General features: G+C 53.0%; 1 protein-coding gene across 8 annotated transcripts in view; it reads right to left on the bottom strand.

Annotated features, from left to right (window-relative positions):
- Positions 1–848: 848 nt before the first annotated feature.
- The window catches only part of VWCE (von Willebrand factor C and EGF domains), a 34,444-nt gene continuing 12,499 nt past the window's right edge, over positions 849–22,793 (bottom strand). For 5 of the 8 annotated variants that reach the window (XM_067748837.1, XM_067748842.1, XM_067748840.1 and 2 more), the window contains 16 exons: positions 21,224–21,340; positions 20,199–20,327; positions 18,100–18,542; positions 17,924–18,017; positions 16,614–16,696; positions 14,845–14,932; positions 13,011–13,096; positions 11,344–11,461; positions 10,657–10,742; positions 9,223–9,319; positions 7,550–7,632; positions 6,402–6,492; positions 6,237–6,319; positions 5,786–5,876; positions 1,666–1,868; positions 849–1,544 (listed from right to left, as the gene is read on the bottom strand). In XM_067748837.1, the coding sequence (XP_067604938.1) occupies positions 1,080–1,544; positions 1,666–1,868; positions 5,786–5,876; positions 6,237–6,319; positions 6,402–6,492; positions 7,550–7,632; positions 9,223–9,319; positions 10,657–10,742; positions 11,344–11,461; positions 13,011–13,096; positions 14,845–14,932; positions 16,614–16,696; positions 17,924–18,017; positions 18,100–18,542; positions 20,199–20,327; positions 21,224–21,340 (2,357 nt within the window). In that variant the 3' untranslated portion in view covers positions 849–1,079. Of the gene's footprint in view, positions 1,869–5,785; positions 5,877–6,236; positions 6,320–6,401; positions 6,493–7,549; positions 7,633–9,222; positions 9,320–10,656; positions 10,743–11,343; positions 11,462–13,010; positions 13,097–14,844; positions 14,933–16,613; positions 16,697–17,923; positions 18,018–18,099; positions 18,543–20,198; positions 20,328–21,223; positions 21,341–22,793 lie in introns of all 8 variants that reach the window. The other 3 variants (XM_067748838.1, XM_067748841.1, XM_067748839.1) reach the window with 3 other exon arrangements.

Below are 22,793 nucleotides of genomic sequence, written 5' to 3'. Positions count from 1 at the left end.
GCGGATAACCCAGATGGCCTTTGCAGCCAGTGCCCCCTGGGGACACTCCCCGCTGGGATACACGGTGAGCATCAGGGCAGAGAAGAGGCAAGGGGAGGATGGCCTGGGCCAGCGTAGGCGCGGGTTACTCTGCAGCCCCCTTGGGTTTCAGGGATAGCAAGTTGGTGGCACGGTGACAGCATAGCTCTCTGTCTTCCACCCCCATCTCACTTTCCCCCATCAATGCTAGCACTGTCCTCTTTCCAGCTGTCATGGAAACTGGGCCACACCGTCCAGATGCCCCCTTCAGGACAGACGCATTTATTACCCCAGCCGCAGGGAAGGTTGCTGACTGACGGCTCCCAGCCACCAGCCCTCACAGGGAACTGCCTTGGCTGACACCCCTTTCCTGGGCCCGCTTCCCACAGACAGAATTACTGGCCAACATGGGGGCACAAAGCCCTGTCCCCTTGTCCCAACTCGGGCTGACTCTGAAGGCCAGCCCAGCCTCAGAGCTCCACAGGGGGTTGGCTGAGACCGTGCCACTGCCGGGCCCACCCCTGCCTCCTGCTTGCCTCCCTCGGCCCACAGATGTTAAAGCTAAGCACAGGCCCTAAGACTCCACCTGCCTACTATTCCCTCCCGGGGAACCCATCCGTCTTTTCCGGCCCCTCACTTCAGAAGTCTCCTAGCATCACAGGCCACCAGGTACTTACCTAAGACCCCTCCCCATCTAGCCCCAGGTCTCTGCAGGCTTTTCTCCTGAGCTGGGGGTTGAGGTGGGCACTAGCTCATCACCTGTGGGCTTGCAGTGACGTTTTCCCACCTGTCCAAAGGCGAGAAGTGAATGAGCAGGGCAGCCTGGGGGAGACCGAGACAGATTTTAATCAGGAAACCTCGGGTGAGGACACATGACAGCTGGTGGCACAATCTCAGTGGAATCCCAGGCCCCTCGGACCCTCCTGCTCCAGAGGAGGGACTCAGCTGCCCCAACCTTTCTCAGAAGACAGGCGGCCCACGCAGTCCAGGGAGGATGCTGACGGTGGAGAACGTGTTGCTGGAGTCTCACAACACATCCCAGATGCTTCCTGGGAGCAAGGCTACATCGGGCCCTGAGGGTTTTCCATCCCCGCCAGGGGTTCTGAAGGAGTCGGCAGCCTCACTGGCCCCCAGAGCCACCCTGCAAGCTCCCAGGGCCTCTGGCAGAGCCTTCTCTGTCTGGCGTCTCCCGGGCACGGCCCTGCAACGGAGTCCTGCTTACACTGTGGACTCCTCCTGTGAGGGCCCCATGGTGGGCTCCTGGGGGCCAGGGCTGGCCGTGGCTGCAAGGGCTGCAGAGAGTCTGGAGGCGGCTGGAGAGAGCCTGCGAGGCCTGAGGATAGCGACGGGGGGCTCTGAGGGGCTGGGGCCCATCGTGGAAAGGGCTGAGGCTCTACGCCGGATGGTGGCAGGCAGAGAAGGCTGTCTGGATGCTGTGTGGGCCCCGGAGGCCGAGGACGAGGGCTCTGGAGTAACAGGAGGTGGCCCGGGAGCCCCGGGAGAGGCCGGAGGTAGAGAGGAGGCTCCTGGAGGGATTGAAGGCCCTGGTGAGGGCCAAGGGGGCTGGGAGGCCCCGGGCTCCCCTGGGAACATGCCCCCTGGCCCCAAAGGGGGTGAGGGTAAGGCCTGGGCTCCTGAGGGGCTCACGGGTATAGTCTGCACGTCAGACAGGTTTGTTCTCAGGAGGAGCTGGAGGAGCTGCAGCGCTGGCCTCCGAGGTGACACCGCTGGGGGCCCCGGGCAGGAGCTGCAGTTGAGCAGGGCCTCAGGGTCTCCACGGGGGGTCCGGGCCACTTTGCTGAGCTCAACGTCTCCACGAGGGGAGAGACCCCGGCTTTCTTCCAGGGAATCTAGAGAGGGGGCGGGGCAAGAAGATGCACAATGGTTCTCCCCTACGACTGAGGCAGGTCTGGGATGAGCTGCACCGAGGACAGTGCCCCAGCTCTGGCCCTTAAGGGTCCCTGTGCACCGGCCGTTGGGGTTGGGGGATCCCGCCGGCTCCTGTCTCCAGGAAAGGGAAGACCCAAAAGGAACCATGAGCAGAGAGAGACAGTTCACCAAGGCACTGGCTGTGTGACCTTGTACGAGGCACATAACACCCCTGGGCCTCCATTTCCCCATCTGTAAAATGGGCATCATAATAACAGTGATGACCACACAGGCCACGCAATGAGGACTGAATGAAACGGAGCCTGAGCGGTCTCAGCCTAAACCCAAATGTAAACTCTGGACTTTGGGTGACAATCACGTGTCAGAGTCGGTTCATTGATTGTAGCAAATGTACCATCTGGTGGGGGATGTTGACAGCAGGGGGCGCTGTGCGTGGGGCGGGGGCAGGGGGATTCGGGGAGCTGTCTGTACCTTCTGCTCGATTTTGCTGTGAACCTAAAAATGCTTTTAAAAAAAAAAAGTCTATTGAAAAAATTTGCTTTTAAGTCTCAGCCTGGAGGCCAGCGCATCATAAGGTCTTAATCCATGGCGGGAGAACAAGGGAAGGAAGGAAGAATATTGGAGAAAGGTATGATCAGGGAGGAGACGGAGGCTGGTAAACACATTACAAACTGGAATGATTACATTTTAAAAATCATCAAAAGATAACCTATAACTTTTTTAAAAATTGTGAATCACCCTGCTGTACACCTGAAAGTTATATAATATTGTACATCAAATATACCTCAATTGAAATATATATATAAACCATCAAAAGGATAATCACAAAAACCACTTTACTAAAAACCACTGAATTGTGTCATTTGAGCGTGTGACTTACAGGGTGTGTGAATTATATCTCAAGAAAGCTGTTCTTTTTTTTTTAATTATCAAAAGGAAACAATTCACCTCGTATTTCAGTAAAAAGCATTTCTTCTTAAAACAAGTTCGCACATGGTGAACGCAGCTGAGGCAGGTGCCCCAGGAGAAGGAGGTGGGCTCTGCATCTCATCTCTTTGGGCCTCAGTTTCCCCATCAGGAGGCAGGAGAGCAGAATGGGAACGAGCATGGGGTGAGGAATCAGAGAGACCTGGCCCTGAGTCCGACGACACTACCACCTAGAACGTGGCCTTAAAGTCAGAAACTTGGGAATTCCCTGGCGGCCCAGTGGTTAGGACTTGGCACTTCCACTGCATGGGGCCCGGGTTCCATCCCTGGTTGGGGAACTAAGATCCCATAAGCTGTGTGGCACGGCCAAAAACAATTTTAAAATAAATAAATTCTTTTTAAAAAGACAGAAACTTAACTTCTCTGAGCCTCCATTTCCCCATCTGCAAAATGGAGACAATAAGAGCACCCATGCATAAACATTCCTGGGGCATTTAAATGAGACAATACAGGTAAAAGGCTCCAGACACTGCCTGGCACCTTAGCTAACGATTAGTCTCTAGAAAGCAGGGGAATAGTATCCCTCAGCTTGCAGAGGGTTTTGTGCTGGTTAAGGTCGAATCTATAATCACTCAACAGTTCCCAACATAATGACTATATGGGATCAGGATGTTTCCAGCCCCAGCAGTCCTGACAGCCTCTCTCCATCCACAGAACTGAAGAGCTGCCCTAAATACAGGATGTCCTCTTCAAAAGGTCAAAGGAGTTAAAGAGGTATTTTATACAAGAGGAAATTCAGGCCACAAATCCGTGGAAAAATTCACTGTCTTGCTGGAAGTTTAAAAATGTACAATAGCCACCAGTAAGGTACTTTATGGACATGTTAACCTGGAAAAATTAAATTCAAAACACACAGTGTAGAGTTGGTGGGCATATGGGGCACCAGCTACGTCTCTGTAAGTTTCCCCTTTCTCTAGGACCCCATCTGGTAACCTGCTGTCATGCCCTAGGAGTCACCAAACCACTCCCGACACCCTGTGACCTAGTTACTGCACCTATTAACCACAGGGTCTGAATGCAACTCATAAAATTTGAAAACAAAAGTTGTCTGACCAAAGATTTTTCACAGTGGGTCCACTATGGATAGAAAAAAAAAAAAAAAAAGAAGAGGAAAAAAGAAACCACCTAAATGTCAACCAAAAAGGGAAGGGGTAAGCAAACCATAGTATTTGGGAGCGTTTTTAAATGGCCAGCTGTGGGCTACATCAATATTTTGAAACTGTGTGTTACAGTAGGTTGTCCATGTCCTGTTTATACCTCTGCAAAAAGATCCACATGAACAAACACTCATGATAGAGAGAGACGAACAGATGTGAATCATTTTCAGGAGTCAATGTAGCAGAGTAGCTAAAAGCATTGACTCTGGGCTCAAATCCTGGTTCTACTGCCAACCAGCTGTGTGACCTTGAGCACCTCACTTCACCTCTCTGTGCCTCAGTTTCCTCAGCTGGAAAATGGGGATGCTAATAGTATCTAACACAAAGAGTTGCTGTGAAAATGAAATAAGACGTATGAAAACAAACAGATGGCCAACAGGGACATGAAAAGATGCTCAACATCACTAATCATCACGGAAATGCAAATCAAAACCACAATGAGATACCACCTCACAGCCGTCAGAATGGCTATCATCACAAAGACAAGACACAGCAACTGTTGGTAAGGAAGTAGAGAAAAGGGAACCCTCGTGCACTGTTGGTGGGAATGTAAACTGGTGCAGCCACGGTGGAAAACAGTATGGAGGTTTCTTAAAACACTAAAAATAGAACTACCATATGATCCAGCAATTCCACTACCGGGTATATATCCAAAAAAAAAATGAAAACACTAATTCAAAAAGATATATGCACCCCAAGGTTCACTGCAGCATTATTTACAATAGCCATGACATGGGGACAACCTAAGTGTCGATCGACAGATAAAGATGGATAAATACGTGGTGTGTATATATATATATACGCAATGGAATATTATTCAACCACAAAAAAGAATGAAACCTTACCATTTGCAATAACGTGGATGGACCTAGAGGGTATTATGCTAAATGAATAAATCAGAGAAAGATAAATACCATATGATCTCACTTATATGCGGAATCGTTTTTTTAAAAAAAAAAACTGAGCACACAGATATTGAGAACAGGTTGGTGGTTGCCCGAGGTGGGAGGAGAGGGGTGGGCAAAATGGCTGAAGGGTCAAAAGGCACAAATTTTCAGTTACAAAATAAATAAGTCATTGGGATATAATGTACAGCATGGTGACTATTGTTAATAATACTGCATTGAAATACTATACCTGAAAGTTGCTAAGAGATTAGATCATAGAAGTTCTCATCACAGGAAAAAAATATTTTGTAACTATGTGGGGTGACAGATGTTAACTAGACTTACTGTGGTGATCATTTTGCAATATATACAAGTTTGAATCTTTATGTTGTACACCTGAAACCAATATAATGTTACATGTCAATTACACCACAATTAAAAAAAAAGAAATAACATTCAATACATGTTCCCTGACACATAATGGATACTCAATACATGTTAGCAATTATTCTTCTGCAAAGTTGATTCAGTTCCTAAATTCTAATTTTTAAAAAAGGAAGAAAGCAGAGGGAGAGATTCAGAAAGGAGGAAATGAAGAAGAAAAAGGAACAGTAAACAGACTCGTCAGACGGCACGGCGCAGTGTGGCATAGCACTGACGAGGGTCAGCAAGCCCAGGCTTGGGCCTGGGCGCACCACGTGCTGGCTGTGTGACCTGGAGCAGGCCACGTTCCCTCTCTGAGCCTGGGTTTCTCACATCCAGCCCTGTACAAGTTCTGTGTTTCTGGGCAGAAAAGCAAAGTGGAAAAGGACGGTGGTGAGGCTCCAGGATGCAGAGGCCACTTACCTGGACAGAAGGAGCAGCAGTCCCTGGGGGGCGTGGAGGGGTCCGAGCAGGCCTGCTGGCAGGGCGTCTTCTCGCAGCTCACCTCTCCCAGCTGGGGAAGCAGAAGGAGACACGTGAGGAAGCCTGGAGCATCTCACCCCTCCACAGCAGCGCCCTCAAGGACATATTACACCAGCAGTTGGACCCACGGAAAGATCTGGGGCAGAAGCTGCAGGGCCTGACCCTCACCTGAACAACAGGTGAAGCCAAACACAGTGGGGCTGCCTTAAGGAAACAACAAAGGTAGAGGACACCATCAAATCCGAAGGTATCCCCGCAGGTAATTGAAGTTGAAGAATGGCAGGCGGAAGACGGGCGTACACTGGCTAAGGGGCTCCAAGTTTCACAAAGGGACAAAAGGCTAGAAGCAGCCCCTGGCCCAGCAGGTCCAGGGTCCCCAGGCCCAGCTCACCTGGCATATGCACTGGGTACAGGGCTCATCGTCCAAGGTGAACACCTGGCCGTTCCCCACCTTCCTCCCCTCGTAGTTGCAGTCTGCAGGGGCAGAGGAGACAGGGGCCGTGAGAGCCAAGGCCCACTCAGGAGCCTTGCACGAGGGGTGGCTGGTCCCACTCACCTCGGCACACTGGACAGCACTCCCCGTCCGGGTGGAAAGGGTAGGAGCAGGTGATGGGGCAGTCCACGGGCGAGCAGGCCACCGAACCCAGCTGCAGGACACAGAAAACACTGAAGGCCCTTTGTTCTGGGGGGCTGATGGGTCACTCGTGAAGGACACATCACATAGCCATTAAGTGCCCATCGGAACCATCAACGTCAGGTGAGAGGTCCATGGTGAGGTAACAGACTGAGGTAGAGTCTGTCCCCCCACTAGAACGCAAGCCCCCCAGGCCCAGCCTTGTCCTCAGAGCTCAACTGTCAACAGCTACCTGTCAAACAAATCCATGAACTTCCCAGGAAAGCTGAGCATCAAAAACTTAGGGGGAAGGACCCAGAAGCCAAAGCTCCCCAAAGCACATGGCTGTGAACTAACAGGGCCACTCAGAGGCCAGAGATGTTCACCCCAAGTTGCTCGATCTTTCTGCAGACCCATCCCTTTTCACCCACCGCCAGCAAAGAAGCCCCACAGGCATGAAACACTTCTAGCATGACAAGCAATAAGGACTTATTTTTTCCATTTTCCAAATACTAAATGATATGCCTGTCATTTAGACTGAGAGGCAGTATGGCTTAGGGGTAAAAGTGTGCTGTCTGAAGCAGACTCAGGAGACTAGAATTGATTCTCGGCACTCCACTTGACTAGTTGCGGGCTCTCTGTGCCCGGCTGTCTCACCTAGCAGCTAGGGGATGGAGGTACCCACCTCACAGGATTCCCCATGAATTAACAGGTCGTGCTGAGATCAGGGACTGGCACATGGCAGGGGCTCGAGAATGTGAGCATATTAAAGATTCCGTACAGAGTCCTGGGTTTGTGTTCCTCACCTCCACTCTCAGGGAGAATCCCTGGGCCATATTTTATACCGTAAGGCCCCCAAGACCCTCCCTGGTCACCCAGAAGCAGAGGACTTTTGCCAGGCAGGGTTAAAAGTATTTCTCTGGCCCTGGGTAAAGAATCACCCCGGGCAGGGCTGAAGGAAGCCAGCTTTCACCGTGATCCAGAAGTGACCATTCTCTTGGAGGTCTCTGGATTTTGCCTGCAGGGTTCAGGAGCTGCTGGCTATTTCTGGGGAGTTTCCGCAGACAGGGGTCGGGTCTGGGTGGTCGTACCAGGCAGATGCAGCTCAGACACGGGTCCAGCACGGACGGGAAGGTCTGGTTATTGTAGAAGATTCTACCTGTGTAGGTGCAGCCTGCCAGAGAGAGCATGTGGTGAGGGCCAGCCAGGGGACGGCTGGTCTTTGCCAGGAAGAAAGTCCAAGGTGTTTCTAGGCAGCAAAGGTCAGGCGAATGGCCTCTCTAGACACTTGCCCAGGGGGTTGGGGAAGGGACAGAACATATGTCTGGATTGGGTGCTGACTTGTTTCTCGCTGGATTCAGCAAAGGGATCATAGTGTCTTCACTTCAAGGTTCTCCCCCAGGGAAGGGAGCCGTTCCTCCCACCCCCTCACTTGGCAGGATCAGGATGAGGGACCCGGAGACTCAACCTGGGTGCCAGGCACCACGGCCATCCTCTCTGCTCCTCTCCACTCAGTCGAATCCCAAACCCCTCCTTCCAGGAGGCTCCCCTACAGCTCCGCTCTCTGCTTCCCGAAGCCCACAGAGGCCCCATCTGAGTGCTGCCACCTCGATGATATTTATCACATACTGGTACGTATAAAAGCAGGTGATGGTGGGCTTCCCTGGTGGCGCAGTGGTTAAGAATCCGCCTGCCAATGCAGGGGGCACGGGTTCAAGACCTGGTCCAGGAAGATCCCACATGCCATGGAGCAACTAAGCCCGAGCACCACAACTACTGAGCCTGCACTCTAGAGCCCGCGAGCCACAACTACTGAGCCCACATGCCACAACTACTGAAGCCCACGCACCTAGAGCCCATGCTCTACAAGAGAAGCCACCGCAATGAGAAGCCTGCGCACTGCAATGAAGAGTGGCCCCCGCTCGCTGCAACTAGAGGAAGACCGCGCACAGCAACAAGGACCCAGTGCAGCTAAAATTAAAAAATAAATAAATAAATGTATTAAAAAACAAAAAAAGCAGGTGATGGGACAGTAGAGAAACATTTTATAAGAAAAAATATATAGGGAATTCCCTGGCAGTCCAGTGGTTAGGACTCCACACTTTCACTGCCAAGGGTGGGGGTTCCATCCCTAGTCAGGGAGCTAAGATCCCCCAAGCCGTGTGGCTCGGCCAGAAAAGAAGAAAAAAGATATAACATACAACTATGATATGCTATGTATCTATGACATGATAGATATATAGACATAGATGTATGTTACAGATATGTTATAGAGATAGACGTTATATCACAAAAAGAGACTAGGAAGATAAAACCATGAAGTTAACAGTGATAATGGGTCCTTTTTAATTTTTTTCTTTGCTTTCTGTATCTTCTAAATGTTCTATAATAAAATATCACTCTTGAAATAATGGAAAAGGTGAAAATTACTATTAACACATAAAGGATCACTTTAATTTCCTCTCCCTGTTCTCTAATTGTCTCACAGGTATGTTCCTTTATCACCCCACCTAGGCTGCAAGCTCTGCATATCTTCATATCTGCTTCCAGCACCCAGACAGGGCCTCCCTTGAGCAAACTGCTTTCCGTCCCTGAGCCTCAGTTTCCTCATCTCTAAAATGGGGTTGCCCCATGGGGTTGTTGCGAGGATAAGCAGAGATGAAGCATGTGTGGTGCTTTGCACAGAGAAGCCTGATACAGGGTTACCCCAGATGTGGGGGCCAGGGGTGCTATGCCATCCCCGGCCCCCCAGGCAGGGCCTTACCTGCCGAACAGTCAGGGCAGCACTGCCCGGGGATCCGAATCGGGTGAGGGCAGGAGTCCACACAGTCTGTCCTCTTGCAGCTCACTGAACCATCTGCCTGAAGGGAGGAAGAACTTCACCAAGACCCCACCTGCCAGGCCAGTCCCCACCTCCCCACCCCACGGGCCCCCAAAAGAAAGGACGGTGCTGCAAACTGGCCGGAGCCTGACCTAAGAGGCGTCATGATGCAGCTGGGAAGCGGCAGGGGTCCCCCCAAAGAGGACTGGCTACTTGGGAAAGGGGGTGTGAGCCTTCCAGAGAAAAGCCTTCCCATATCCCAGAGCTGGGGTTTTGGTCTCCTCGGCTTCCCGTCCCTTCCCCGCAGCAGCCAAGGCTGCACCACAACCTCATCCAAACTCTTCTCAGAGTTTCCCTGAAACCCTGGCTCACCCCAAATCTATGGAGTCCAATAAAATCCTATTTTTATAGAAAGCTATTCCACCGGAAATGTCTTTCAGAAGATGAAAGCGCCATATCCAGTTTCTTTTTTTTTTTCGTAAGAAGCTGGAGTTTTGTGTTATTTCCTTGTAATGTGAGTGCCCTAGATCAGTCCTGAAGGAGAAAAAGGGCAGCGGATGTACTCTGCTCCCCACTCTGATTCCAATGAGACGTTTCCAAGTTTTCTAAGGGTCTAAGGCTTTTTTAACAAATGGTGCATCAAAGGGACTTGAAGGGCGCGCTTCTCACGCGCTCATGTGCACGCGAGTCACCGGGGGATTAAAATGCAGATTCTGCGTCCGAGCCCTGGGCAGCCTTGAGGTTCTACCTAGGCTCCCCTGGTGACGCCAACGACACAGCCAGTGCAGGAACCTCATTTTGAGAAATAAAGCTCTAAGCTCAAGCGACTAAAAGCTCTCTTGAAGTAGAAAGGAAAGCCGACCGTACTTAAACATGAGCTAAAACGATCACGTTTCTTGGTAAATAGCTGTGTTTGCGTGTCTGTCAATCTGACTCTCAAAACTCATGCACCCTCACCCGCTTCCGAAGAGGTAAGGTCACGTGACTCACATTAATGGAGGAAGCCTCGCGATTTCACGGAAAAGGCCTTAACTACTAGGCCTCGGGCTGCCCAGCTCCCTCTGTTATCCGTGCCCCGCGAAAACCTGCTCCTGGGAATCCTATTTCCAGCTCCTTAGGCCAGCAGCTCCCCGCACATGCACAGTGGGTCACACAGCACTCTTACGACAGACAGACTGCCAAGCTCTGTCATCCTGAAAATCTACCGAGGACAGAAGAACCTGGATCCCAGCCCCTTCTGTAAAAACGGGATGTGATAGCATGGAAGCGAGACTGGGACAGGCCTGAGGTGGCGCCACTTCTGCAGGGGCAGGGATGCCCGGCCCGGGACGGGGAAGGGCGGGGGAAGCAGCTGAAGGCGCGCAGGTTGTCATTCACCTGGCAGATGCATAACTCACAGGGGTCACCGGGAGACCAGATCTGTCCGACCGGAAACTCAACCCCGTTGTCGTCCAGAGAGCAGCCTGGCCAGGGGACAGCGGGGGAGAAAGGACGAGTGGGCAGAAGTGCCGAGGAGGGTCCTGAATGCCCGCGGGACCTACAGCGCCACCCAGCAAGGACAGACAGACACCTCTGCTCACTCACACTGAGTCCACGCAGCCACCCACTGGGCCCAGAGCTGCCTGCTGCTGCCGCCTGGCTCCCTCAGTCAGTGAATTTTCCTGCCTAACAAGAGCCTGGTACACACAGGCCCGCTCACACAAACGTCCACGTCCACACACCCCCACAAACATAGCCATTCACACACACAGAAACCACTCCCACACAGACACACGCACACAGATACAACAGACACACAACAAAAACACACGGACACACACTCAAAAACACACACACAGATACCACACAAACACACAGACACGTGTACACAAGCTCACACACAGATGTCACTCACATACAAACTTAAAGCACACACACAGACACACACACAGACACACACAACACACACAGAGAGCACTCACGCGCACACACACAGTCTCAGCGGGTGAAGCTCAGGCTCCCCCGGCTCGGGCATCCAGGCCTGGTGTTGGGTACAGCATGGGATGCAGGGCTAAGCGGCCTCACCTGTCATGGGTGCGGGTTCCCTGCAGGTGAAGCAGCACTGCCCAGGGCCCAGCCACCACTCCTCGCGGGGGCAATCCAGTTCTGGACATGGCGTGAAGGAACATTCCACCTCCCCGTTCTGGAAGAGAGCCAGGGGGCACAAACCAGTGAGGGCCAAAGAGGAGGCTGGCAGGCTGCCATCATCCCCCTAAAAGTGACAGATCTCGGGCTTCCCTGGGGGCGCAGTGGTTGAGAGTCCGCCTGCCGATGCAGGGGACGCGGGTTCGTGCCCCGGTCCGGGAAGATCCCACATGCCGCGGAGAGGCTGGGCCCGTGAGCCATGGCCGCTGAGCCTGAGCGTCCGGAGCCTGTGCTCCACAACGGGAGAGGCCACAACAGTGAGAGGCACGCGTACAGCAAAAAAAAAAAAAAAAAAAAAAAGTGACAGATCTCCAGGGAGCAAGAGTGGAAGGAACGGTGAGTCCTTCCCTGGGGGCTGGGGTGAGGCTGGGAGAGGGTCCCAGGAATACGGCGGCTGCGTGGCTGCTGGGTCCCCGGCTGCCCTAGCTTAAGCCTCCAGAACCTCTTCCCCTCACCTCTGCAATAGCTTTCTGCTCTCACTCCAACGCACTCTCACCTGCAGCCAGAGAACTTTCTCAGGCACCAGTCCGATCACAACACTCCACCACTTCAAACCCTGGGCAGCTCGCCAAGTCCAAACCCTCTGCCTGGCTGGCAAAGCCCTTCACGACTGAGACTGACGCACAGGCTGTCGCCGCCCCCTCGCAGACCCCCTCCCCTAAGCACGGCCCCTTGGCTGATGAAGGTCACGTCCTCCAGGCGCCTGGATGGTTCGTTCACCCCCACTCCCCAGGGAGCAAGGAAGTACCTACAACCACCTGATGCTGGGGGCAGAAGAACCCAGCTCCCTGGCCTCTGGACACACCCACCTCTGCGGTGCCACTCACACTCCAGAGCTCCCCGTGGCATCAGCCCGAGACCCCCCTTCTCGTGGCCCCTCCCCCTGCCTGACCTGCTTCCCCAGCCAGTCTCTCCCGCGAGCACTCCTTCAGAAAACCACTTACGCGAGAAGCCCACCCCAGGTCCTGTTCTTGGAACTCAGCCCAAACAGGATCCCCGCCTCAGCCGCATTTCCAGTCCCTCTCGCGGCCCGGGCTCCAGCCGGAATGCACACCCCCAGGCCTTAGAACATGCCCTGCTCTCTCCCGCCTCCCGCCTTCTGTTCACGCAGTGCCTTCTGCCGGGCACACCTGTCTCAGCTCCTCACCGGGCTGTCCTAGTTATCCTTCAGGTCTCAGCTTAGCATCCCTCCCTCCAAGTAGGCTTCCCTGAAGCCCACAGTCTGGTTAAGAGCCCCGCTCCCCTGTCCATTGCCCACCTAGCTGTGGGCCCCTGACAGAGGGGGCTGGGGCTGTCTTGTGCTCAACTGCGTCCCCAGCACCCAGCATTGTCCCAGGCACACAGTAGGTGCTCTATAAATAGCAATGCTGAAGGACGAACTTCAAGGAGACTGCGGGAAGGCCTTGGTGAATGCTAAGGCCCCTTTAGTCTCTTTCTCGCCTCAGTTTCCCTTTTGCTGCATGGCAGCTCCTCTTCTCCTGGTCAAGGCATCCTGAGAGTGTCGTGTGCCCTGCCCCTCCCCAGCACCCACCCACTCAGCCCCCTACCTGGCAGACACAGGTGGTACACTCGTCACCACCACCACTGAACACAGCCCCGTCTGCATACCACTGGCCATGGAAATAGCATCTCACTGCGGAGGAGAAAGGAAGAGGCAGCTCAAGGTCTTTGGGCAGCTAAAGAAAAGGGGGAGCAAATGGGTGGGGGGGTCTCTGGGAAGAAAACACACCCCCACAATACTCCATGGCACACCCACACCCAAGAGCCCAATCGCTGCTCCCCTCCAAACCCTCACCTAAAGGTACACCAGTAGTTAAAAATTGACAGAGAGGGACTTCTCTGGCCATCCAGTGGTTGACTCTGAGCTCCCAATGCAGGGGGAACGGGTTCAATCCCTGCTCAGGGAACTAAGATCCCACATGCCTAACGGTGCGGCCAAAAAAAAACTGACAGAGAATGAACCACATGCAAAATAAGGTCCTTAACCAAGAAGGATGGGAAGCCCGGAATAACTAAAGAGTAAGAGAAAAGAAGAAATGAGAAAAGATGGCCCCAGACACCTACAGGAAGGTCTGGGAATGCTGCCAGCCCCTGGAGGCAGGGAGGATTCAGTGAGAGCCTCTCATCTGAAGATTCCCCCATCCCTGCTGGTAAAAACAACCTTAAAAACCTGCCGGGGGCTTCCCTGGTGACGCACTGGTTGAGAGTCCACCTGCCGATGCAGGGGACACGGGTTCGTGCCCCGGTCCGGGAGGATCCCACATGCTGCGGAGCAGCTGGGCCCGTGAGCCATGGCCGCTGAGCCTGCGCGTCCGGAGCCTGTGCTCCGCAATGGGAGAGGCCACAGCAGTGAGAGGCCCGCGTACCGCAAAAAAAAAAAAAAAAAAAAAAACCTGCCGGGGCCCACCTAGCTTTAATCAGAGGGCACTGGGTTCAAATCCCAGCCACACAACTCACTACGGGCAAGATACTTAAACTCTCCTAAGCCTCAGTTTTCTCATCTGTAGAATGGAATTAACAATTCCTACCTCACAGGGAGTATATTGCCTGTTCAAAAAATGTTTTAACTAAAACTAATATAACATTCGGGACTTCCCTGGTGGTCCAGTGGTTAAGACTCTGCGCTTCCAACGCATGGGCGCAGGTTCAATCCCTGGTCGGGGAACTAAGATCTCACATGCCGTGCAGCGTGGCAAAAATAAATAAATAAATAAAATTAAAATAGCATTCAAAAGTCAAGGGAAAAATAGTATTTAATAAGAACACTAGCTTTGAAATCAGGTAAGCTTGAGTTCAAGCTCTGCTCCTTTACTCATTGGTGTGTCTTTGGACAGTGATGACCTCTCTGAGCCTCAGTTTCCTCATCTATAAAATGGGGCTATGAATAGTACTCCCTCAGGGCTGCACCACACAGATTCAATGAGATCAGGACTGGCAAGGGCCCCACAGAACAACGGCCCAGAGCCAGCAGTGACGGCCATGAGGTCATCTCAGGAAAGAGAACCACATTTTAACAAAAGACTAACTCATTAGTGGGGCAGGGGAGACACCCTCCCAGTCTCGGGACAGAGCCACGCCAAGGGTGGACCCAAACCCCTTCCTGTCTGTGTTAAAGGCACCAACCCCAGCAGGGGGCAGGCTGGGCCGTGAGCCCAATCTAGCATCCAAACCACTATGCACACAGTAGGTGCTCAATTAAAACGGGCACTTTGAAATGCTTCATTTGATCTGAGTTTCTAAAGCAGAAATCAATCTCCTTCCTCTCTCCTCCACTCACCACCCCCCCCAAAAAAACATACTCGAAAGACACCGCTCCACCCCCGTCATTTTTTACAAAAAAGCTAAATTCACCCTGTCCTCTCCCCACAAAGAGTCCCTTACCTGGCACACAAGTACAGCAATCCGACTTCAGGGAGGCCTGACAGGGGCCGGGAGGACACTCGGGGGAGATGCAGGACACATTTCCAGCCTGAGGAGGTGAGAGGTGGTGCAGGTGGGGGAGGGTAGACCGTCAGGCCCAACAGAACCAGCTTGTTCCCTATTTCACACCACCCTCAGGATTCCTGTCCCACATGAAAGCCTCCTAAAGGAAGCTATCCTGGGACTTCCCTGGTGGTCCAGTGGTTAAGACTCCACACTCTCAATGCAGGGGGCCCCAGTTCGATCCCTGGTCAGGGCTACATCCCGCATGCCACAACGAAGTTCCCGCATGCCACAAGTAAGACCCGGTGCAGCCAAATAAATAAATATTAAAAAAATAAATAAAAGGGAAGCCATCCAAGACCTTTAAATGCCACCATGGTCACACAAGGATACGGTGCTGGGGCCCAGTACCAGGATGTATTATGGTGTAGTTTCCAACATCCCCCTTTCCAAGACGAGGAGCAGACCAGACAGCAGAGCACGCTGCCTTCCTCATGAAAATGGACGAGCCTAGCCTCCCATGGCACTGCCCCCCATGGCATTGCCCCCACCATGGCATTCCCTCCCATGGCATACAGAAGCTCCGGAAGGATGCTGAGAAGTGGAGAACAGAGGTTCCTCCACCAGAGACACCTTACCGTGCATCTGAGTTTTGAACCAAGTGACTAATACTGGCCAAGGAGTTAAATTTAAAACTCAATTTTTAAAAATTGAAGTTAAGACAAAAAAGCCCCCGGCTTTGGAGTCAGCCAGACCTGAGGTCCAGGGTCTGCCCCTCCAAGTCGTGTGACTTTGGGCAGAGTATGTCACCTCTCTGAGCCTCCGTCTCCCTATCTGTGAGATGAGCTGGAAAGGGCACCTCTGCTGGGGTTGCTGAGGATTGAGTGAAATGTGATCAGGCACGAAAACGCTTGGCCACTTCACAAGCGTGGCACACAGGAAGGGCTCAAAAATGGCGGCGGTAGCGATCTACGTGCCCCGCCCCTTTACATTGCAGCTTCCGCCATCACTGCCAGACCAGGGCTGCTTTTAAAGATGAGAGGCAGTGAGGGCTGCTGGGCAGAGCCTGGGCTTTGGATGCAGAAAGGCCACGGCTCAAATCCCAGCTCTGCCACCTCCCAGCCTCAGTCTTTCCACCTGTAGAATGGGGACTGTAAAGCCGACCCAGAAGAGCCACCAGGAGCCTCGGGGGAGGAACTAGATGGAAAATACCAAGCCCCTGCCTGGTATGCACCGGGTGCTCACGATGCAATCCAAGGGACAGCCTCTGGCTGGGTCTGGCACACGGTAGGAACTTAATAACTATTCTTGAAAGAGTGAATTTGCCTCAAGCAAAATACTCTTAACAAGCTGAGTCTGGTAACGAGCCTTCTCCCTCCCAACGCGGCTACCTTTATTGTGCCGGCAAATATTTTGCCTGGAGAGAAAAACGGCCTCCCTGGTAGGAAGTTTCCGAGGGAGTTGCATCCCCTCCCCTTCCTAGACAGATGGACCCTGTCTGCATGTTGGCTCTTTTCTGCTCAGCAAAACCTCCCTGACTCCACACACTACGGGTTTCCCATCCCCCACGCTTTTAAATTCCACAGCTTGCGACCAAAATCCACAACCTGAGAACTCTCCCTCCATTCAACGAGCTCACCTTTAACATCCGGTCTTTCCCCCTTCCTCTAAAACCCCCAAAGGTTAAGAAAACACCCACGAGGCTTCAGGGATCTTGTGATGCTCACCAGACAGACACAGACAGTGCAGTTCTGGTTGGGAGGTGAAAACACGTCCCCTTCAGCCCGGATGACGCCACTGTGAAAACAGCCTTTGAAAGACAAACAGGAGTGGAGGCATCAGACCTCTTAAAGTAGAGGAAGCTTGAGGTCTCATTACTTTTCCAGGCATAATGTACCTGGAACCTTCTCTCACTGGCTCGGATGCCCCAGGAGTGACAGATCTAGGTACTCAGGACGGTGTGGTCCCAAGACCCCTGGAGAACTACAGGAGACACCCACACAGGGTGCCCTGGGAGGGTCCCATTTATGTCTGATAAACCCAGAACTGTGTTGAAAGCATGGCATTTTATTGCCATAAGGCAGGAAAGGCAGCCAGACAGCCCCAGGTGCCAAACCTGGCCTGTCACCTGAGTGGCTTTGGACCTGGATGTGTCACTCAACCTCTCTGGGACTCAGCTGTCTTTACTGTAAAATGGAAATACCACCACATGCCCTGCAGGGACTTGGAAGGATGCACAACCTCAGATGTAATGTACACAGCAATTTACACTCAGGGCTTAGTACACAGTAGGGACACAGTAAAAAATCACAATTATCATTAAGAAAATCAGTAAGTTGCATTTTCATTTTAACCCTTAGGAAGATTTTTTCACTGCTGCTTAAAGTGCAGCAACCTCAACACCTTACCACCAGGAGCTTCATAGAAATGTAGCCGCTCAGGCCCCTCCCCACATCTACTGAATGAGAATCTGCATTTTAACAGGATTCCCAGCGATTCACGTGCAGGGTGAGTGTTAAGGAGCTCTGCTGAAGGACTTGGTAAGATTTGAGGTCTTTATCCTAACAGCAATGGGAAGCAAATGAAAAATTGTCAGCAGATTGTGGGAGGGAATCAGAACAGGGGTAGAATTTATAAACGATTACTCCTCCTGCAGTAGGAGGGGGACAGGGGCAGGGGAGGGGACTGCAGAGTGGGTCTGGAGAAACTTGCTGAATGAAGGAATAAATGAAAGAACGAAGCTCAAAAAGGATCCCCGGAAGGTCAAAAGTTCCCCTTGAGAGCACAGACCAGTGGTTCTCAAAGTGTGGTCCCCGAAGCAGCAGCGTCAACATCACCTGGGAACTTGTTAGAAATGCAAATTCCCGGGCCTTACCCAGCACCTGCTAAATCAGAAGCTCTGGGGGCTAGGCCCAGGGATCACCCTTCAGGTGACACACGGAAGTCGGAGAACAGCCTTTCAGCTGCAGAAAGGCTAGGAAAGGGAAGAGGCAGTACCATGTGAGAAACTCACAGCCTTCCCCAGACCAGCTCCCACCTGTACACAATGGACAGCATCCCCCATCTCCGGAGGGAATCGGGTGAGAACAAGCAGCTTCACACGTCACCTTTTCACAGGTCACCTCCCCATCCTAGAAGCAGAAACTGGAGTTCCAGCCACCACAACGCCCCAGACACCAGACCAGGGAAGCCCGGGGGACCCCTCACACCCACCTCGCACCAGCACTGGGAACAGCCAGGCTCTGTCCAGCGGCTCCCGGACTCATGCATGGCTCCCAGGTGCCAACAGGCAGAGGGCCCTGGTGCCAGCTGTGTGGCCTCAGGGCCCCTGGGCAAGGAAGGGGTCACCGCCACCTTCTCCTGGATTCGTGAGGGAGGTCTGAGGGTCCCCAACGGAGAGGGACTAGGCACTGGGGTGGCCATTGGGGCAGACAGTAGCTGCGTCAGGGCAGAAGCAGAGGACGTGGGTAGTGCAGGTGTGGGAGATGGCAGTCGTGTGGTCCTGACTCCAGTTGCGGGCCCTGGAGCCCCAGAAGGAGGGCTGTGCCCTGGGGAGAGGGCGGGCCGGCCTGCCTCTGGAAGCAGCAGTAGCATCTTAGGGGGGTGCTGCAGGGGCTGCAGGATGGCAGATGGGGCCAGCACGGCTTTGGGGAAAGCTGAAACGGAAACACAGAGGTGTCTGCAGGGAGGCAGCAGGGGCAGGAGGCGAGATTCGAGGGGCGTGGACTCAGGCCTACCACCACATATCACTGAATGTGTCTGGGCCAGTTTCTTCAACATGATAGGTCTAATACCACCAGTTCAACCTCAAACTAATGGGGCTGCGGTGACGATCAGGGGAGAAGATTGATGAAAAAGTACCACGAGCAGCCCGAAGTCACACGCCGGCGATGCGGGAGGTCCAGCTGCTTCATATGCAGCAAAATCAGAGTCTTCTCCCTTCCCTTCCTCGCTGGCCGCAAAGGAGACTCGGGTTTTCCTGAACCACGCAGACCTTCTCTAAGCCCTCAGGGATCCGACCTGGGAGTGACCCTTCCCTACTCCTGACAAGTCAGGAGTGTGTCCCCTACTCTCCTATCCAGCTATGGCTTCCCAGGAGGAGATGCAGAGGCTCAGGGGGAGGAAAGGCCCAGGGTCCTCTCTGGGCCCATGGCAGACAGGCCAGCTTCCAAGAGGATGCCTCCCCTGAGACACACACACTCAAACACACACACACGTAGGAACAGTGCACATTTTCCCTGCAGATGGACAGCAGCTGCCCAACAGTCTGAAAGACAGAAAGACAAGAGGGCGGGGCTTCCCTGGTGGCGCAGTGGTTGAGAGTCCGCCTGCCGATGCAGGGGACATGGGTTCGTGCCCCGGTCCGGGAAGATCCCACATGCCGCAGAGTGGCTGGGCCCGTGAGCCATGGTTGCTGAGCCTGTGTGTCCGGAGCCTGTGCTCCGCAACGGGAGAGGCCACAACAATGAGAGGCCCGCATACCGCAAAAAAAAAAAAAAAAAAAACGAGGGCGGCGAAGGAGGCAGATGAGGGGCAAGGGTGAGAGATAGCAAAAAGGAAGAGAGTCACAAATCAGAGTGAGACGGGGAGAAAACTGGTTGGGCTGGGAGGAGGAAACGGGGTGGCTGAGCTCAGGCCATCATGGGCGATTACACGATGGAAAACTGGCCCTGGATTAGAAAGAATGCCTCCGGTACTGACACGACATTACATGGACGATTACAGGCACGCTGTTAACTCATGGCAGAGATCTGACACCACACTGTCCAAAGTGTCCCCGTGAGCCCAGGTTACTGGGACTCCTATGTCACAGGTTCCTCTATCATTGTTTTTTGGTGGTTTTTTTTTTTTTTCCTTTTACTTTTTGGGGGGAAACAGTAGGGCTGGCGAAACAGTGAAAGGAAAATAAAAGAATGGATAAAGAGGGCTTCCCTGGTGGCGCAGTGGTTGAGAGTCCGCCTGCCGATGCAGGGGACACGGGTTTGTGCCCCGGTCCGGGAAGATCCCACATGCCGCGGAAAGGCTGGGCCCATGAGCCATGGCCACTGAGCCTGCACGTCCGGAGCCTGTGCTCCGCAACGGGAGAGGCCACAACAGTGAGAGGCCCGCGTACCGCAAAAAAAAAAAAAAAAAAAAAAGAATGGGTAAAGAAGTGGAAGGAGACAGAAAGGATGAAAGGGGGATGTTGGAAATAACAAACGAGATGAACTGAAAAAAAATTCAGGGGGAAGGAAGGGGGCCCGGTCTGGGAGGGTGGGGCCTGGGGGACCGGAGGCGGGGCCCAGCCCCGGGTGGCGGGGCCCAGTGCTCACCTTCACACGACACTCGGTCAGCTCGGAGCCTGAAGCCAGGTCGGCAGGTGCACAGGAAGCTGCCCACGGTGTTATGGCAAGAATGGTGACAGACTCGCCTCTCCAGTGGCCTCCGACACTCGTTTACATCTGCGGGAGAGCCTCGCTACCGACGGCTGCCTTATCGGGGCTACCGAGTCCTTCTTCCCCCATCCCTTACCCCAAAAGGCTGGGGGAGTCTCCCTGCCATGTTCTTATGGGGTCCTTACCTGCCCCAGGGTGCCAGTGTGGCTCAGATGTCTGGGAATGGGGCTGAAGTCTAGCGCTAGTCTCCTTGGAAGGTTCATACATCCAGCAGGCATTTAATGAATGCACCAGTGACTCGTACCCCAGCACTGTGCAGCAATGATTAAGTGCTGGCTGGTGGGGATGGGCCCCACTGGGAATCTCACCTCCAAACCTTCCACCAACCCACTGTTGGGCATCAGGTGCTATGGGCCCTTCTGAAAAAAGAGTCTCAAAAAATGACCACACTGCTCAGGGCAGGCTTCAGGACAAACACCCAGCTCTGCTAGAACAAGGTCTTTTTTCAGGCCCATGGGATCCCACCTTCAACCCATGAGCCGAGCTCAAGCCAAACATGCCAATCCCTTTCTGGAAATTTCTGCAATGGGCTGAGAAAACAGGGGTCTCCTTCTAAACCAGAGGAACAAAGACATAACGTGCTTTATTTACCAAGGGGAGCTAAGGCAGCCAAGAAAATGGGTGAGCAGAGAGGAATCCTTGGGGTGTATCTGGGAGAGGGTAGAAGAGGAACATAACAGGATGAAAGTGGCATGTGGCCAGGAAAAGTCCGAGACGGGGTCTTCCATTAGGAGCCACGCCAACCCCAGGGAAAGGCAGGCTCTGAGCAAAGGCTCAAGCGCTTGCCGGCTCCAGGGAACCAGGAGGTCCAGACTGTTGACCTTTCCCTGTCCCTGGGCTCGCCCTGTCCGTCTTCCTGATTGGCAGCCTAAGCGTGAAGACAACAGGGTCCCCTGCCTTACCTACACAGGAGTGCCGGTTGCCGTGCAGATGGAAGCCAGTTCTACAGGAACACCTGTAGCTGCCAATGCTGTTTTTACATCTCTGCTGGCAGGGGGTCCCAAGGCATTCGTCAGTGTCTGGAAGGGAACAGGACACAGCTGGAGCTCATTTCCCCGTGGAGTTTTGGAAATAGGTGGTCCTCTCTACCTACCTCTCTCATCACTATCTCCTACCCGACTCGTAACCCCTCTCCTTCTCACCACCCACATTTAGTCTATCAACTCCTAAGTCCTCCCTGGACCAGCCCACTTCTCTCCACCCTCACTGCCATACCCTAGCCCAGATGCCCTGGGCTTTGTCTCTGGCCTAGGGGATAACAACAGCCTTGTGTGTCTCTCTGCCCCTCCTGTGCTCCTCCCAAGCCACCCTCTACAGAGCCCCCAGGATGTTCTGACCAAAGGGCACCTCTGATCAGGCCACTTTCTGCTTAAACTCCCTCCAAGGCTCCCACAAGCACCAATGCAGCACCACGAGTCCTGGGCTGCCTTTCCCACCTCTCTCCTTGCCCCTCACCTTTACTCTGGCCCAAATTCTTCCCATCTTCCAAAGGCACCATGCTCTTGTGGCCCTCCCCCTTTGCCCATGTTCTCCTATCTGCTTGGAATACCTTCCCATCTTGTCTGGCTGGAAAACTCCTACTCATACCTCAAAACTCAGCTTCTATACTACCTCCTCTGTCAAAGCTTCCCCAAGCCATTGTTTGAAATTGGGAAAAAGCTGGAAATGATCTGCATGTTCATCAGTAAGAGAAGAGTTAGTAAACTACGGGATATCTGCACTGCGAAGTACCAGGTAGTAGCTGAAAAGGATAAAGCAAGTCTGTTGACCCTGATGTGAAGAGATTTTCATGACAGATTGTTGAAGGGAAAAAAGCAGGCAGAAGAATGACTGGGTTCACATGGAAGCCCTAATGTGATCTTGAGAAAGTTAACTTCTTTAAGCCTCAGTATTCCTACCAGGAAAATGGAAATAAACAGTACCAACTTCATAGGACAATTTTGAGGACAAAATTGAGAAAATGCATGTTAAATGCTTAGCATGGTGCCAGGAATACAGGAGTTCAACAACTGTAAGCCACCCATCTCTTATCGTCATCTCTCCGTAAGTGCACGTGTGTGTACGTACACATACTGGGGAGAGGCAGGCAGGGCACTCATCAGATTGATAACTAAGTGCCATGGATGAACTGCGTTCCCTCCAAATTCATAAATGGAAGCCCTAACCCCCAATGTGATGATATTAGGAGGTGGGGCCTTTGGGACATAATTAGGTTTGGATGAGGTCTTGAGGGTGGGGCTCTCACGATGGGATTACTGCCCTTAGAAGAAGAGCCATGAGAGAGCTTGCTCTCTCTCTGCCTTGTGAGGACACAAAGAGAAGGTAGCTGTCTGCAAGGCAGGAAGAGAGCCCTCACCAGTAACTGAGTGGGCCAACACTGTGATCTTGTACTTCCCAGCCTCCAGAACTGTGAGAATACATTTTTGTTGTTTAAGCCACCCAGTTTGTGCTATTTTGTTATAGCAGCCCAAG

The sequence above is a fragment of the Pseudorca crassidens genome, chromosome 9 (genome assembly GCF_039906515.1).
Source record: "Pseudorca crassidens isolate mPseCra1 chromosome 9, mPseCra1.hap1, whole genome shotgun sequence".
Classification (NCBI taxonomy): Eukaryota; Metazoa; Chordata; class Mammalia; order Artiodactyla; family Delphinidae; genus Pseudorca; species Pseudorca crassidens.
This window is presented reverse-complemented; position numbering and strand designations above follow the sequence as displayed.